This window comes from Ceratotherium simum, chromosome 4 (genome assembly GCF_057802395.1).
Source record: "Ceratotherium simum simum isolate JZ-2026a chromosome 4, ASM5780239v1, whole genome shotgun sequence".
In the NCBI taxonomy this organism is placed as follows: Eukaryota; Metazoa; Chordata; class Mammalia; order Perissodactyla; family Rhinocerotidae; genus Ceratotherium; species Ceratotherium simum.
This window is the reverse complement of record NC_141903.1, coordinates 72,049,233-72,062,081: the sequence shown is the minus strand read 5'-3', so window position 1 is coordinate 72,062,081 and position 12,849 is coordinate 72,049,233. Positions and strand designations below refer to the sequence as shown.

The 12,849-nt window shown below is 39.3% G+C and overlaps 1 protein-coding gene across 1 annotated transcript in view; it reads right to left on the bottom strand.

Annotated features, from left to right (window-relative positions):
- Window positions 1-5,560, bottom strand: part of LIX1 (limb and CNS expressed 1) — a 48,938-nt gene extending 43,378 nt beyond the window's left edge. Inside the window, exon 1 of the mRNA XM_004420346.3 lies at window positions 4,334-5,560. Within this exon, the coding sequence (XP_004420403.1) occupies window positions 4,334-4,415 (82 nt within the window). The 5' untranslated portion in view covers window positions 4,416-5,560. The remainder of the gene's footprint in view (window positions 1-4,333) is intronic.
- Between the last annotated feature and the right edge of the window lie 7,289 nt (window positions 5,561-12,849).

The following is a 12,849-nucleotide window of genomic DNA, read 5'->3' as shown; positions in this document are numbered from 1 at the left end:
AGATTTCAGATAACTACACTAAAAAGCATGGAGAAAATACTTGACTCTTGATGATTTTTGCTCTCTTGCATTGCATACAGCCAAATTAATGATAACTAAGATATTTTTAATAGCTCTATAGTCTGGTCCAATATTTCCAAGGGGTAAAATGTACTTTTTGAAGTCAAGTATTCACCTATCTGGTTATGCAGAAAAATGTTTCCCCGAATGGAAGAGTAAATGCTCCTCAAATATGTGAGCAATTTGCTTCTAATTGTGCAATGTTTAGTAAAGATTCCATCTTATTTTTTCATTATAAAATTTGGGGAAACATATTAGTGAAACCTAACATGTCAGTTTATAAGTCAATGCTAGAAACCAACACATTCTCATGGCTTCAGTGACAACTAAGATAGCTTTCTAACAATCTGTTTCAGAAAGTTTGCCTTGATTTTGGTCTTCAGTTAGTAAAAGTGGTTTCTCCTCATAGGCATGTTTACATTCACAAATCTTGCATCTTGCCTGAATGGGCAAAGGGATTCTTGCTGTGAAAAAGCTGCAATACTCCCCAACTTGGTATCAGGAAATGTACCTCCAACAGATGTCAATATAAGCTTTTCCCCAATGCAACATAAGGCCATAAACTTCCAGAACTAATTTAGGATCACTGTTAACTCCAATGGCTGCCTATTGCCTGTACTTCAGCATGACTCCACCTGACTTCTCAGCCTTGCCTTCACCTCCGCCAACGCATTGCTCTTGTATTGCCTGATTTGCCTTTGGACAAGTTGTTCTCTCTCCTCAAAAATGCCCTTCCCCTCTCCGTCTCTTGTCACACTCCTGTTCAGATGTCCCTATTTAATGGGTTCCCTTCACATTCCCAGAAGAGCTAATTTCAATCCCCCGCTCTATTTTCCTAACAGATACTGCCATGACAGCATGAATGACATAGTAATGTAACACCTCCGAGAGGCAATGTCTTCTAGTGGGTACAGGTGAGGAGTTGGAAGATGGAATTTGAATCCTGGCTTTGTCACTCACTAGCTGTGTGACCTTGGGCGAGTCATCTTAACCTCCATAAACCTCAGTTCCTTCATCTATAAATAAAAATAGTACCTGTATTACTGGCTTGTGGTAAAGAATAAACGTTCCTAGCAGAGTGCCTGTCATCAAACGATGAGTACTTGACATCCTCGCATTACTACGAATGGATGAAGGACGAGCCTAAAGACGCAGATAAGCATATTACACTCTCGTAATTTGAAGAGTTAACTCTCAGAGTAGGATCTGAAAGTGCAGCCATCTTGAAATCACGTGGTGATTTCCATTGAGAAAGCATGTGAGAAACTGTCAAACAGTGGCAAACAAATGGTAAGCTCACACACGCACTCTCAAAAGAGCTGCCAGGGCTGCTTTTAAGATAGCTCATCTGTGGTTGTGACACATGACACATGAAAAGAAATTGGATGCTGCACAAAGCCAGGAATGGAAGGCAACATGGAGCTCTGCCTTCCTCTCTCGGCAGAGAGATTCTGTCTGGTGGTGGAGACTCTCAGCGCTACTTGTTACAAAATGGGGATGTTTAGGTAGTGGAGAACAGCCCAGTGTCAGCCTAGAGGAGCACACTTCAAATTAAGAGCCCACCTTATTTAAAATGTCTTTCCATTATATTTTGTTTGAGATGTGAAATAGGTAATAGGGAAAAAAATTGTTATGGAATTCATCTCCTTCCAGGAAAGAAAATAAAAAACAAATCTCAACTATTGCCAGATGAACACCTTGTCTAAAACAAATGAGGGATTTAATGCACTGCAAAATGCCACTTGGAGGGCTTCCTTGGCTGAGAAAAGCATTCAGATGTTATTTTCTTAAATGAATGTAACTATCCCCATGTGCATCGGTCTCAGACCAGAAAACTCTCTGGGTGCGTTTCCTGACCAACTTGAAGAGAAAATTCAATTTATTATTGCTTGCTTTTAAACAAATCAAAAGCTGACTGAGGGCAACAAATTAATCAAATGATCATTTACATCCCCTGTATTATATGTTTTAAAAGAATGAAGAGAGAAAAAACTGCCTTTGCATTTATAGAAGAGAAATTTAGAAAAACACTTTGAGTGTTTTTTTTTAATGTTCCTTTGTTCAACTGTGCTGGGTTTTAAAAATTCTTATATTGGCTTTTCATCTTGCAGGAAAGCAGGGTAGCAATTTTTCTTAAGGAATTGGCAGTGATGTGCTCAAGTGCTGAGCCCTTTCCTCTGTCGGGAAGAGTCTGGACTGAGGTCGGGGAAGAGGAGCCAGGAGTGACTAGGAGGAGAGGAGGCTGATGGCAGCTTTTTACAGGCTCTGTAAAACAGGAGTGTGGTGGCAGCAACTTATGGGCGTGCCAAAGAAAATGAGTCCACGTGCTAAGCTCTGGCACGTGCATGACAGGTTGCCAAGGCATGGCACAGCCCCCAGGCAGACTTTTGATGCCCTGCCCCAGAAAGTAAGCCTGTTCCCATTTATCCCACAAGGATGGTGAGTGGTTGGATGTTTTGATGTTATAAAAACTCCTGGTACAGAAATTTGCCATTTGGCTTACTTTCATTTAGTCATTTTTCCGATTAGAAACATCTGAAGGGAGAGGGTCAGCAGTTTATTATTCACACCTAGTAAGCCAGGAGAACAGATGCAGGGTGGCGGCCCATTCTAGGGTAAGCAGGCAACACTATCTGATCAAATTTAAGTTCTATGTTAATGAGTGAAATACATAAAATAGGACACCTCTTTGTTTTTCCATATAAAAGAGTTCCTGCAAAGGTCTGGTTAAAAGAACATAATGTATGCTTTATTTTAACCTTTTTCTATTTTATTCTCTCTGCTAAACTAGAAACAATTGCTGGGATTTAGTTCAGCTTAAAAAGTGGGCCACATAATTTCGGAGTAAACTTCTTAAATTCATAATGCACTGTGAAAAATTTCCCCTCTATTTCTTTTTACTGCTCCCACTATCCAAACTCTCAGCATAAGACCCCTGGCCCTACACAATTTATCCAAAGCCTTGGGCAGGTCAGGAGCCCTTTTACCCTTCACTAGTGAATTCAGTGCTATTGTAGGAGGGAGACATTCTTTCTTTCCCTTTTCACTTAAAGAAACATACCAAACCTGAATAGACTCCAGGCTAGACTGGGGGAGGGAGTGATTTTTATTAGTTCTAACATAGCTATTGACACACGCTTGAAGACAATATTTGAAGGAAAGAAAGAAAGAGAGAGAGAGAGAAAGAAAGAAAGGGCTTTCATTTTATGCTTAGAGGGCAGATTGGTTACAATTTAATTTCCAAGAAGAAAATTTTATAGAATAAAATGGCCTAACATTACTTTTTCTTCATCATACATATGAGAAATATAAACTAAAAGGACATCTGGAAACTAACATTATTCAGCAATCAGAAAGCAAAAATCCAAACCATTGATGTTTTGATGGAGACAAACATAACGAGATTCACAAAGAAGAAAGCTGTAACTTATTGAAGTGAAAAAAAAATTCCATATGCATTTTACCTTTTGGGCAGTTCCATAGAAAACTTCTATTTCAGAAGCCCTTTGTAATATGAAACCTACTGTAGATAAGATACAACGTGAAGATAGTCTGTTTTGCAGCAGCAGGAAATCAAATTGGTTCCAGAACCGAAGTTACATGACAAATGGTTTAATAGTATTGCTAGAATTGGAAAGCTTGATTGAATTATTTTTCATAATCATTAAAAAAAAGACTTTGAAATAACTTTGCCATAGGCTCTTTCGAGTTTTTTTTGGGGGGAGGGTATTGCAGAGGTGAGAAGATATCTAATTTTATTGGCCTTTTAACTAAAGTGTTATAATTTATCAAAATTTAAGAGCTCAGTGATGATTTATCGTTAACTTGTTTGCAACCAAAATTTTCAGACAAACACAGTACTTAATTTAACATAACTAATATACGTTATGGAGGATTAAACAGGTTAAAAATATAGGTATAGTTTACTATCATATTCAAGTTATTTTTAGTTTTAATCTTAGTACCAATCAGCCTTGCTTTATTTAAGAAAGCATCTGGAAAAGTTCATTAAGTCTTAGACGAGTCTTAGATTTTAAGAAAGACTTTTAAACGGTTAGCAAGATGTATCGCTGACAAAATAACCCAGCGACTAATACCCGTAGGTGAAATGAAATCATTCTCCTGACTGAAGTCAGGAACAAGTTAAATATCACTTAGACTACAGCACACGACTACAGCGATTTAGGAGAAATCATACTTAAATAGGATGTGACTGGATGTTTAGGAGTATTTTCTAAAAAAGTCAAAAAACTTTTTCCCCTTCAGTACTTACAGTCTTTGAAGACTAGAGCCGGGTCTCTGTGAGGCAAGACTTGGGCAATGATGTGTCTCAGGGATTCCAAGGTTCTGTCCATCTTGGGTCTGCCTGTGCGTGCCTGCTGCACAGTGTGTCCTCATGCCTGAATTCTTGCAGTCCTGGACTGAATTTGTGCAGCTCATTGATGCACAGGATTACCAAAGAATCCCTTTTAACATCTGCCAATCAGACATTTCCCAGAATCTAAAGACCCCTCAGGGGGCCCTCCTCCCAGGCTCACTTATCTTTGTTGTATGCTGAGCTAATTAGCTCTAAAGGCTGGCTGACAGGCGGTTCCCACTGCTTCCTTCTGTTAAACACACCCACCTACAGGCTAGCTGGGGAAGCTCGCTAATCATGGGAACAGCTTTCCTCTCCAACCCGATTCTGCCAGAATGGTGTGCAGCTTTCTGACCTGGATATTTCTTTTGGTCTCCCATCTTCAAACGTGCTGTCCTCAGGTATATAAAATCAAGATGGTTATTTCTCAAGGAAATTTCCTTAGCGACAAAGGAGTTTCTAGCTCAGGACTTCAAACTCAGAATCAGTGTAATCTAAATTCTTCTTTGGTAAAGGAGTTCTATAAAGATTGTGGATGTAGCCAGGCACCAGATTACGTCTTCTATTTAGATTCAGGAGCATCTTTTTGGGAGCCAAGTTTGAAACCCCACCTCCCCAACCCCAATTATAGTCACTTTTGATGGGGACTGGCAAATAAAACTTCGTAGACTGTTGCCTGGGAACATTTGTTTCCTGATTTATCTTTCAAGGCAAATCATTCCCCAGATTGACTTTAATGAATTCCGATATCATTCACTTCCTTTCATTTCATGATAATTCTTTCTATTAAAAATTTCAGGAGAAGCAAAAATATATTTTTCAAAAGAATATAGGTAGTTATTAAAAAGATCTTAAGAAAACAGAGACTCTTGTTCTACCTATATCCTGTACCACTCACAGCAGTGTTAAACAGTCTTTCCACAGGAGACATAAAATAAGTCATGGGATTCCACTACAGTCATAAGGATTTATACCAGATATAAAAGAACTGATTTTAATGGTTGTAATCTATGTTAGTCGTTGAAAGCTTGTTGAGGATTTCTTTACTTTTCTTTAAAATATTTTTCCAGGGTAGGCACAAGAGATTGCTTTCCAATTTTCAGATTCCATAATTATGTTGTATTACATGATTAACTGAAACCAGTCCTTTAAAGACTATATAAAAATGAAATGTTTATCATGTGATCAGCTCCTCCAGCTAGTTGGTAGAAGGGTGGGCTTAATAAAGGGAAACAGATTGGGCCTATAATAATAATTCCTATTACAATGACTATCACTTAGCAAATGCCCACAGGGAGTATGTGCCACACACAACAGAGACATGGGGCTGCCCCAGAACGCAAAGATATTATCATAAGAAAGAACTTGAAAGAAGTAGCACTTCATGTTAAGACACTTATTTAGAGTCCCAAAGTGTACTTTACACCAGCTGTACCAAACAGGAAATCGTCAATGTCCTTGCCATCCCGGAATTTATAATTTACAAGAGAAACTAGATGGTGTGTTGACCAAAAAAAACTATTATACACTGATTAGATATTAAGTATAAATGAAAGCAAGTACTTTTAGTGTGATATTTAATTGGAAACCAAGATATTTAAAGTTCTTATTCAAGAAACAGGAAAAATAATATGGAATTCTCAAAGGAGTGAGACTGATAATATAAAAACAGAAAAATTAAAATGATTGATGCTAGGATTTCAATCAATAAATGGACTTTTTATGAGCTTAAATTTAATTCCAGTAGTACATAAAAATATTTTGGCTGTGTAGTGTAGTAGAAGGAACACTGAATTTGGGATTAGTAAGAGCTAGGATTTGATTTTTGTTATCTGTATAACTTGGAAGAGTCCTCATCTAGAAAATTGGGGGATTGAGCTGGATGCTCTCTTTCAGGGCTAACATTTACGATTCTATCTATGGCTGTACTGCAAATGAGCACAAACATTATCACACATTTCCTAGCCTTTTTGAAAAGTCTTATATTTATTTCCTAAAAGCTAGACTGGTCTTTAAATAAATCCCTTCTATTCCCACAATCTCATAGCCATTCGTCAACACGAGACACACAAAGTTAATAGGGTGAATTCAAAGATATCACTAATGCTAACTAAAATGAAAGGTAAGAATTTAAGAAAACTAATCTTCAACCTCTACAAGATTTTTCTAAAGAAGGCAAACTATGAGCACCTGCTTAGAGAACCCCAAAACAGCTTTGCAAAGATAATTTCATAAAAATATCATGATCTTTAATGAATTATATTTTAAGAAACGAAAAAGAATTCCAGAAAGGTGGATTACTCAGCATTCCAGTTGGATTCATAGTATACTGTTCTCTTTCTCATTAGGCCCAATCCTTCAGCAGTTTTCTGAAACCTTTGCTGATGCATTTCTCCCTTGCCCGCCCATAAAGACTTCTCACCTTCAAGTGCTGTTGTGAGACAGTCTAGAAAAACAACCGGCCGGTTTCTCATCACTCTCCCTCTCTTTGAGGTAGAAAGCACCTGATGGAGAGGGAAGAGCCTGAGCAACTCCTGTGCAGTGTGTCTGTGTTTGTAGAATTCTACAGTTCACATGTTAGATTTCACTGTCAATCTCAACCACCTGCAGCCATATGAGAAAAGCAAAATCAAAGTACTGAAACAAGGATAGATGACTCCAGTGAAAACCAAAATGATGCTTTTACAAATGCTGTTAGAGTTACTACTTAGAAATATGAGAAATGGCATCCGACTGACATATTCAGTGATCAAAACTTATCACCCAAGGGGGCCGGCCTGGTGGCGCAAGCAGTTAAGTGCACACGCTCCGCTGCAGCGGCCTGGAGTTCACCAGTTCGGATCCCAGGCGTGCACCAACGCACCGCTTGGCAAGCCATGCTGTGGCGGCATCCCACATAAAGTGGAGGAAGATGGGCACAGATGTTAGCCCAGGGCCAGTCTTCCTCAGCAAAAAAAACAGGAGGATTGGCAGATGTTAGCACAGGGCTGATCTTCCTCACCAAAAAAAAAAAACAAAAAAAAACCTTATCACCCAAAGGTAAAAGAGTAAAGCTAAGTGCAACAGCACGCTTACCAAACTCCCAAGGAGTACCGAACTCTTTGAGAAGACAAGAAATCAAGGTGGTTATTTTGCACCTTTTCATGCACAATGCGATGAAAAAGTCTATGAAAACAATAATTTTGCTGGTAAGGAAAAGAAAATTCATTCCTATCATTCTAGTAATATTTTTGTTGTTAAATAGCACTTTACAGGTACAAAAATGAGAAGGAGGTGGGACTACCAATTGAAATAACAACTGGAATGTTAGAAAACATCATAAATGCATCAAAGGATCGTCTTTAGTTAAAAGCAGGAAGCAATCTCCACTATCCTCCTTGCCTCCCCACTTCCTAATCTGCTTTGCTCTGGAGGAGGAGGCTGGGGTAGCTGAAGCAGGAGAGTGGGCCTGCAGGTGAGGTTGCAGGGAAGTTGGTGAGACTCTGGGTCCTGAAAGATTTCAGTGCAAGGCATGCAGACTCCAGAGACTCGACCTGCAGTAACTGAGCCTGAGCCAACTTATAACTACTCATCTCTAGTGAATCAGGTGACTCAGGGAGGCAGAGGACGCTGATGGAGACTTAGGAAGATTATCTTCCCCGTAATAATTTCCTCACTTACTTGCTAATGTCTTGATTCTTAAAAATTTACAATTTAAGGTGAAGTAAACAAAATGAAAAAGAATTGGAGACGTGCAGTTAAATAAATTAATACAAAGAGCAAATAGTTTACAAAAACAATGGGAAGCGACTGACAGCAGCTCCTTTCAGGTTCCAACGGGAGATGGGTGGAGGGAACTGGAAGGGCCTAAATGCTGGATTGGCAGAAGAGGGTCAGAGCTGTATGCAAGAGTGTTTTTGGGGGTGGTGGGAGGGTGAAGAAGGGCAAGGGCCAGGAAGAAACTGACTTTGCAGAGGTAATGACTGATGACTGTTTAGTGTCAGCTTTGTTTAGCCTCCACTAGGGAGAGACCAGGAGGAGGAATGAATGGCTGGTTAGCATCAACGTTGTTTACTCTGAACTGGGAAGGAACAAGTAAAAGGAATGAAATGGCTGCTCATTGTTAATTTGTTTACTCTCAGCTGGGAAGGGACCAATGAGATATTTGAATCAAGGTATTTATGAGTGGGTTAGTTGGAAAGGCAACTTCAGATTAGTAGACAAAAGTTTAAAAACACAGGCAACATAAAAGAACTGTATCTCAGATATTTGTTCATTGATATTTCACTACACTTAGGAGATCATCAATAAGAACTAATCTGTTGAACTACATGAACAAATAATTAGAAAATTGATTTAACATCCCATCTGCAGATTAAAGGAATGTGCTTTTCCTCATTTTTATAAAAAATTATAAAAAAATGCTTTCCTGAAATCATTTCCCTCCCCACCAGATAAAACCACTAGTGAACAGCCCTTTATCCTTGCCAGGGCAGTCAGAGTCAACGCTCTTAACTAGAAGGCACAATGAAAGTAAATCCCTCATTTATCTGAGCCTTCTGGTTTTTTTATATATACATTTGGGGATCCTAAATGAGCCCATGTCATCTTGATTGTTTTACGTAACCGATTACCCAGGCCTGTCTTGGTATTTGGTCTCCAAAGAAGTAAAATTTATTCTTTAAAGGCCCAAGGTATCATTGGGGGAGGCTTTGCTAGTTCACAGGTTCTAACACCTTCAGGATAAACTCAGTTAGGTGGGAGAATTTGGATGTTCAAATTTACAGGATTGGAGATGATGCCAAGCCCTTGGGTCATGAGATATGAGTTTCCTGAAAACTGAACTGATGAACTTAACTGGGGCTGGGCTGACATCCAGCATAACATATATTTTGAAAAGGATAGTTTAAAAAATTTTGGTTTGTTTTTGGAGTGGATTTCGCCAGTGCCCTTTAAAACAATATTTTCTCTTTCATAAAAGTTTATCCAACTATTGGTTCCTCTCCCTCTCCTCACATTTTCTCACAAGACTGCCTCCCCCACCCCACCATTTCCCACTGTCCAGGACAGGAATTTGTTTTGTTGGGTGTTCAGGAAAACACTTTATACAATTTGTGGCTATAAAGTGATCAGATTGATCCTACAAGAGGTATCTGAACTCCAGTTGAATCTTTGAGCCCCTCCTCAAATGAAAAGACATGAGGTCTTCCACAAGGGGCACGCTGGGGGATGAGACACATGCCCAGTTTACATGGGCTAACTAGAGCTACCTTTGTTTCTTTGCATCAAGGCATGTTTCTGAGGGTCTGAATTGTATGGAATGTTTAAATCTTTACAACAATAATGAGCAAATCATAATGAAAATCTAGACTATGAAAAAATTAGTAATATTAGATTAAAACAAACCTAGGGAGAAAATATTTGTTGGCTATAGACAAATGACTTAAACCTGAGATTAGCTGATAGAGATGTTAGGTTCAAGCAAGCCAGTAATTTCACAGCTCCATATATTTTATAATTTTATAATTTTATTTATTTATTTTTTCCTCCCAAAGCCCCAGTAGATAGCTGTATGTCATAGTCGCACATCCTTCTAGTTGCTGTATGTGGGACGCGGCCTCAGCATGGCCGGAGAAGCGGTGCGTCAGTGCACGCCCGGGATCCGAACCTGGGCTGCCAGCAGCAGAGCGCACGCACTTAACCGCTAAGCCACGGGGCCGGCCCAGCTCCATATATTTCAGATGAAGCTTCCTGTAAAGACTGTATCATTAGTATACTCTTAATTCAATTCAGGCTACACTTACGGATATGCTTACATTAAGATAAAAGACTTGTGCCCATCCATTTCACACTGTAAACTATAATTTCCATTTCATTTCCTATGCAGTCACCAGCAGAGCACTGCACTTAGCGTGCATCCTGCTGACACAGAAGAAACATTATTTCTTTTCAGAATTTGTTTAAAGAAGGAAGAATAGGAAACTGCAGAGAAAGGGGGCCCATTTTTCCACAAATTGAAAACTGGAGCAAGACCAAGTTAGGGAATAATATATTTTTCTGATTCTCTCAAGGTACCTCTGTAGCCCTGAGCTCAAGGAAAAAGAACTACTGCCCCAGCACCACCCTGCCCCCCTCCAACCTTCCCATGAAAAACCAGAAATGTTCCACTCAGGGCTCTGGTCTGTTGAGATAAGTTTTCTTGGGCCTGTGAGAAGATGAAAAGGCTTATTATGGGGAAAAAAACAACTTTGTTTTCTAAAAAGGGAGGAAACTTTGTGGAGGATAGGACTCAAAACCCAGACCTGGTTGTGAGGACTGTTTCGTCTCGTACCTCCACAGCACCAGGAAGACAAGTCAACGTTCCTGGACCTTCGTGACTGTGCAGAAGAGATCCCTGGGCTGGATACAAAGCTCTAAACCGCCTGAGTACAAATAACTCACCAAGTCACTCTGGCCTTGCACTTCTCCACTGCCCTCAGGATTCCCTCAGCACTAGATCAATGGCTCCAGGCTCTTTAGTACAGTTTACTTTGCACTGTCATGTTATTGTTGTATGTTTACTCCTCTCTCCAAATACAGCAGAAGCTTTCTGCCCACAAACATTTTATCTTAAAAATCTGTGTACCCTCTCCCCTGATATCACTTTATACAACACCAAACACCTGGAAAGCTGATGTGTGAAAATACATATTTTTCTTCCTAATGTTGGCCAAACCTCTTCTACCAACAGCAGTGTTATAGTAAGTGGGGTTTCTTTTTTGATTCGTTTATTTCAAGTGGTTACTTTTTTTTTTTGACACGGAAGCATGTAACATTGTGACAAATGCCCCAAATGATATATTTTATTTGTATTATGAGACATGTTCCTATTTATGGAATTAAGCCTACAATAATCTGATTCTAAATGTTATATAAAATATTAATTTTAATGTCATCATTATTTACAAAATTAAGGTAAAAGAAAAACTTAGGATTTTTAAAATGTAACAGCATTAGTCTTTGCAAGTATTGTAGGCTTTGGAGTTATTCCCACACTCCTGGTTGTTACACAACTGTGTAACTCATGGCTGAACTATACCTCAACCCCAGCCTTGTGCAGTTGCATAAGATGGTTCCAGTACGTACTTAATTAAGCAAATCAAGGGCAAACTAAGACATGGCCTGATGCTCTTGAAGATGTTCTGAGGAGGCATGAAAAGCAACGAAGACAGTGAGCCTTAGCCCACCCAGAGTATCGACTCTGTGACACGAAATAAACCTACACCTCAGGGAAGTGCTCTCCCTGAGAACCTAATGAACTCATCCCTCCATCCTGTGGACGTGGCTGATAAACCCGCGAGGCAGCAGGTTTACCTGCTGAGTTCTTTAATTAGACAACAATGTTTTGTCAGAAAACTGAGTACTTAACTAAAAGAATGATTGTCTCAAGCTGTACTCAACTTCCCGTTTGTACCCTTGAAAGATCTTGAAGGTTCTGGATAAAGCTCAAAGCTAGCCAGCTGTGTGCCAAAGAACAGACCAATGGCTACCAATACCACAAAGCTTGCACAAGTATAAACTGCATATCTTGTACGAAAAGCTTATTTAACGGGAACAGCAAGTAGATTATGCAAGGCTACAAGCAAAGCATCTACGTGTCTTGATAAAAACCGAGCACCAAAAGTATCCTTGCTGAAATATCAGTGACCTTGACAATAGGAAAAATTCCTCTGGAATCTTCCTTTGGGTAATCTTAAGTCATTTGACCAATATTTACTACACATATACTATGTATCAGGCACTGTGCTAAGCTCCTTACAGGTGTTATTTAATCTTCACAACAACCCTGAGACAGGCACTATTAAATGTCCTCATTTTATATATCAAAAAAGTGAGGTTAGAGAGGCTACAGAAGGTTTGGGAAGTGTTGGAACCAGGATTTAAACTTTGAACTTGGCCCAGACTCAAAGTATTTTGTTAACAATCATAATACACAGCTTTACTACATCAGTAATATACTTAAATTTTGTTTTTGCTCATTGTTCACTATTGATGTTTTAAAATGTGAGGGTTACCTCTTGTCTGCTAGGGCAAACTCTCTAATTTCCAATCGATGGTTACTCAAAAGCATCTTTTAAAAATAATTGTTGAATTAGGGGCCGGCCTGGTGACGTAGTGATTAAGTTTATGCACCCTGCTTCAGCAGCCTGAGGTTCGCAGGCTTGGATCCTGGGCACGGACCTACGCACCGCTTATCAAGCCACGGGCATGGATATCATCCCATGGCCAATCTTCCTCAGCAAAAAGAAGAGGATTGGCAACAGATGTTAGCTCAGGGCTAATCTTCCTCACCAAAAATAAATAAATAAATTGTTGTGTTAAACCCTGAATAATTTGTTTAGATTTGTGCATTTGACTAATTTGTTCTGTGACCCATAGGAAATCTTGGGCTATTAAAGGTAAGAACTATGTTT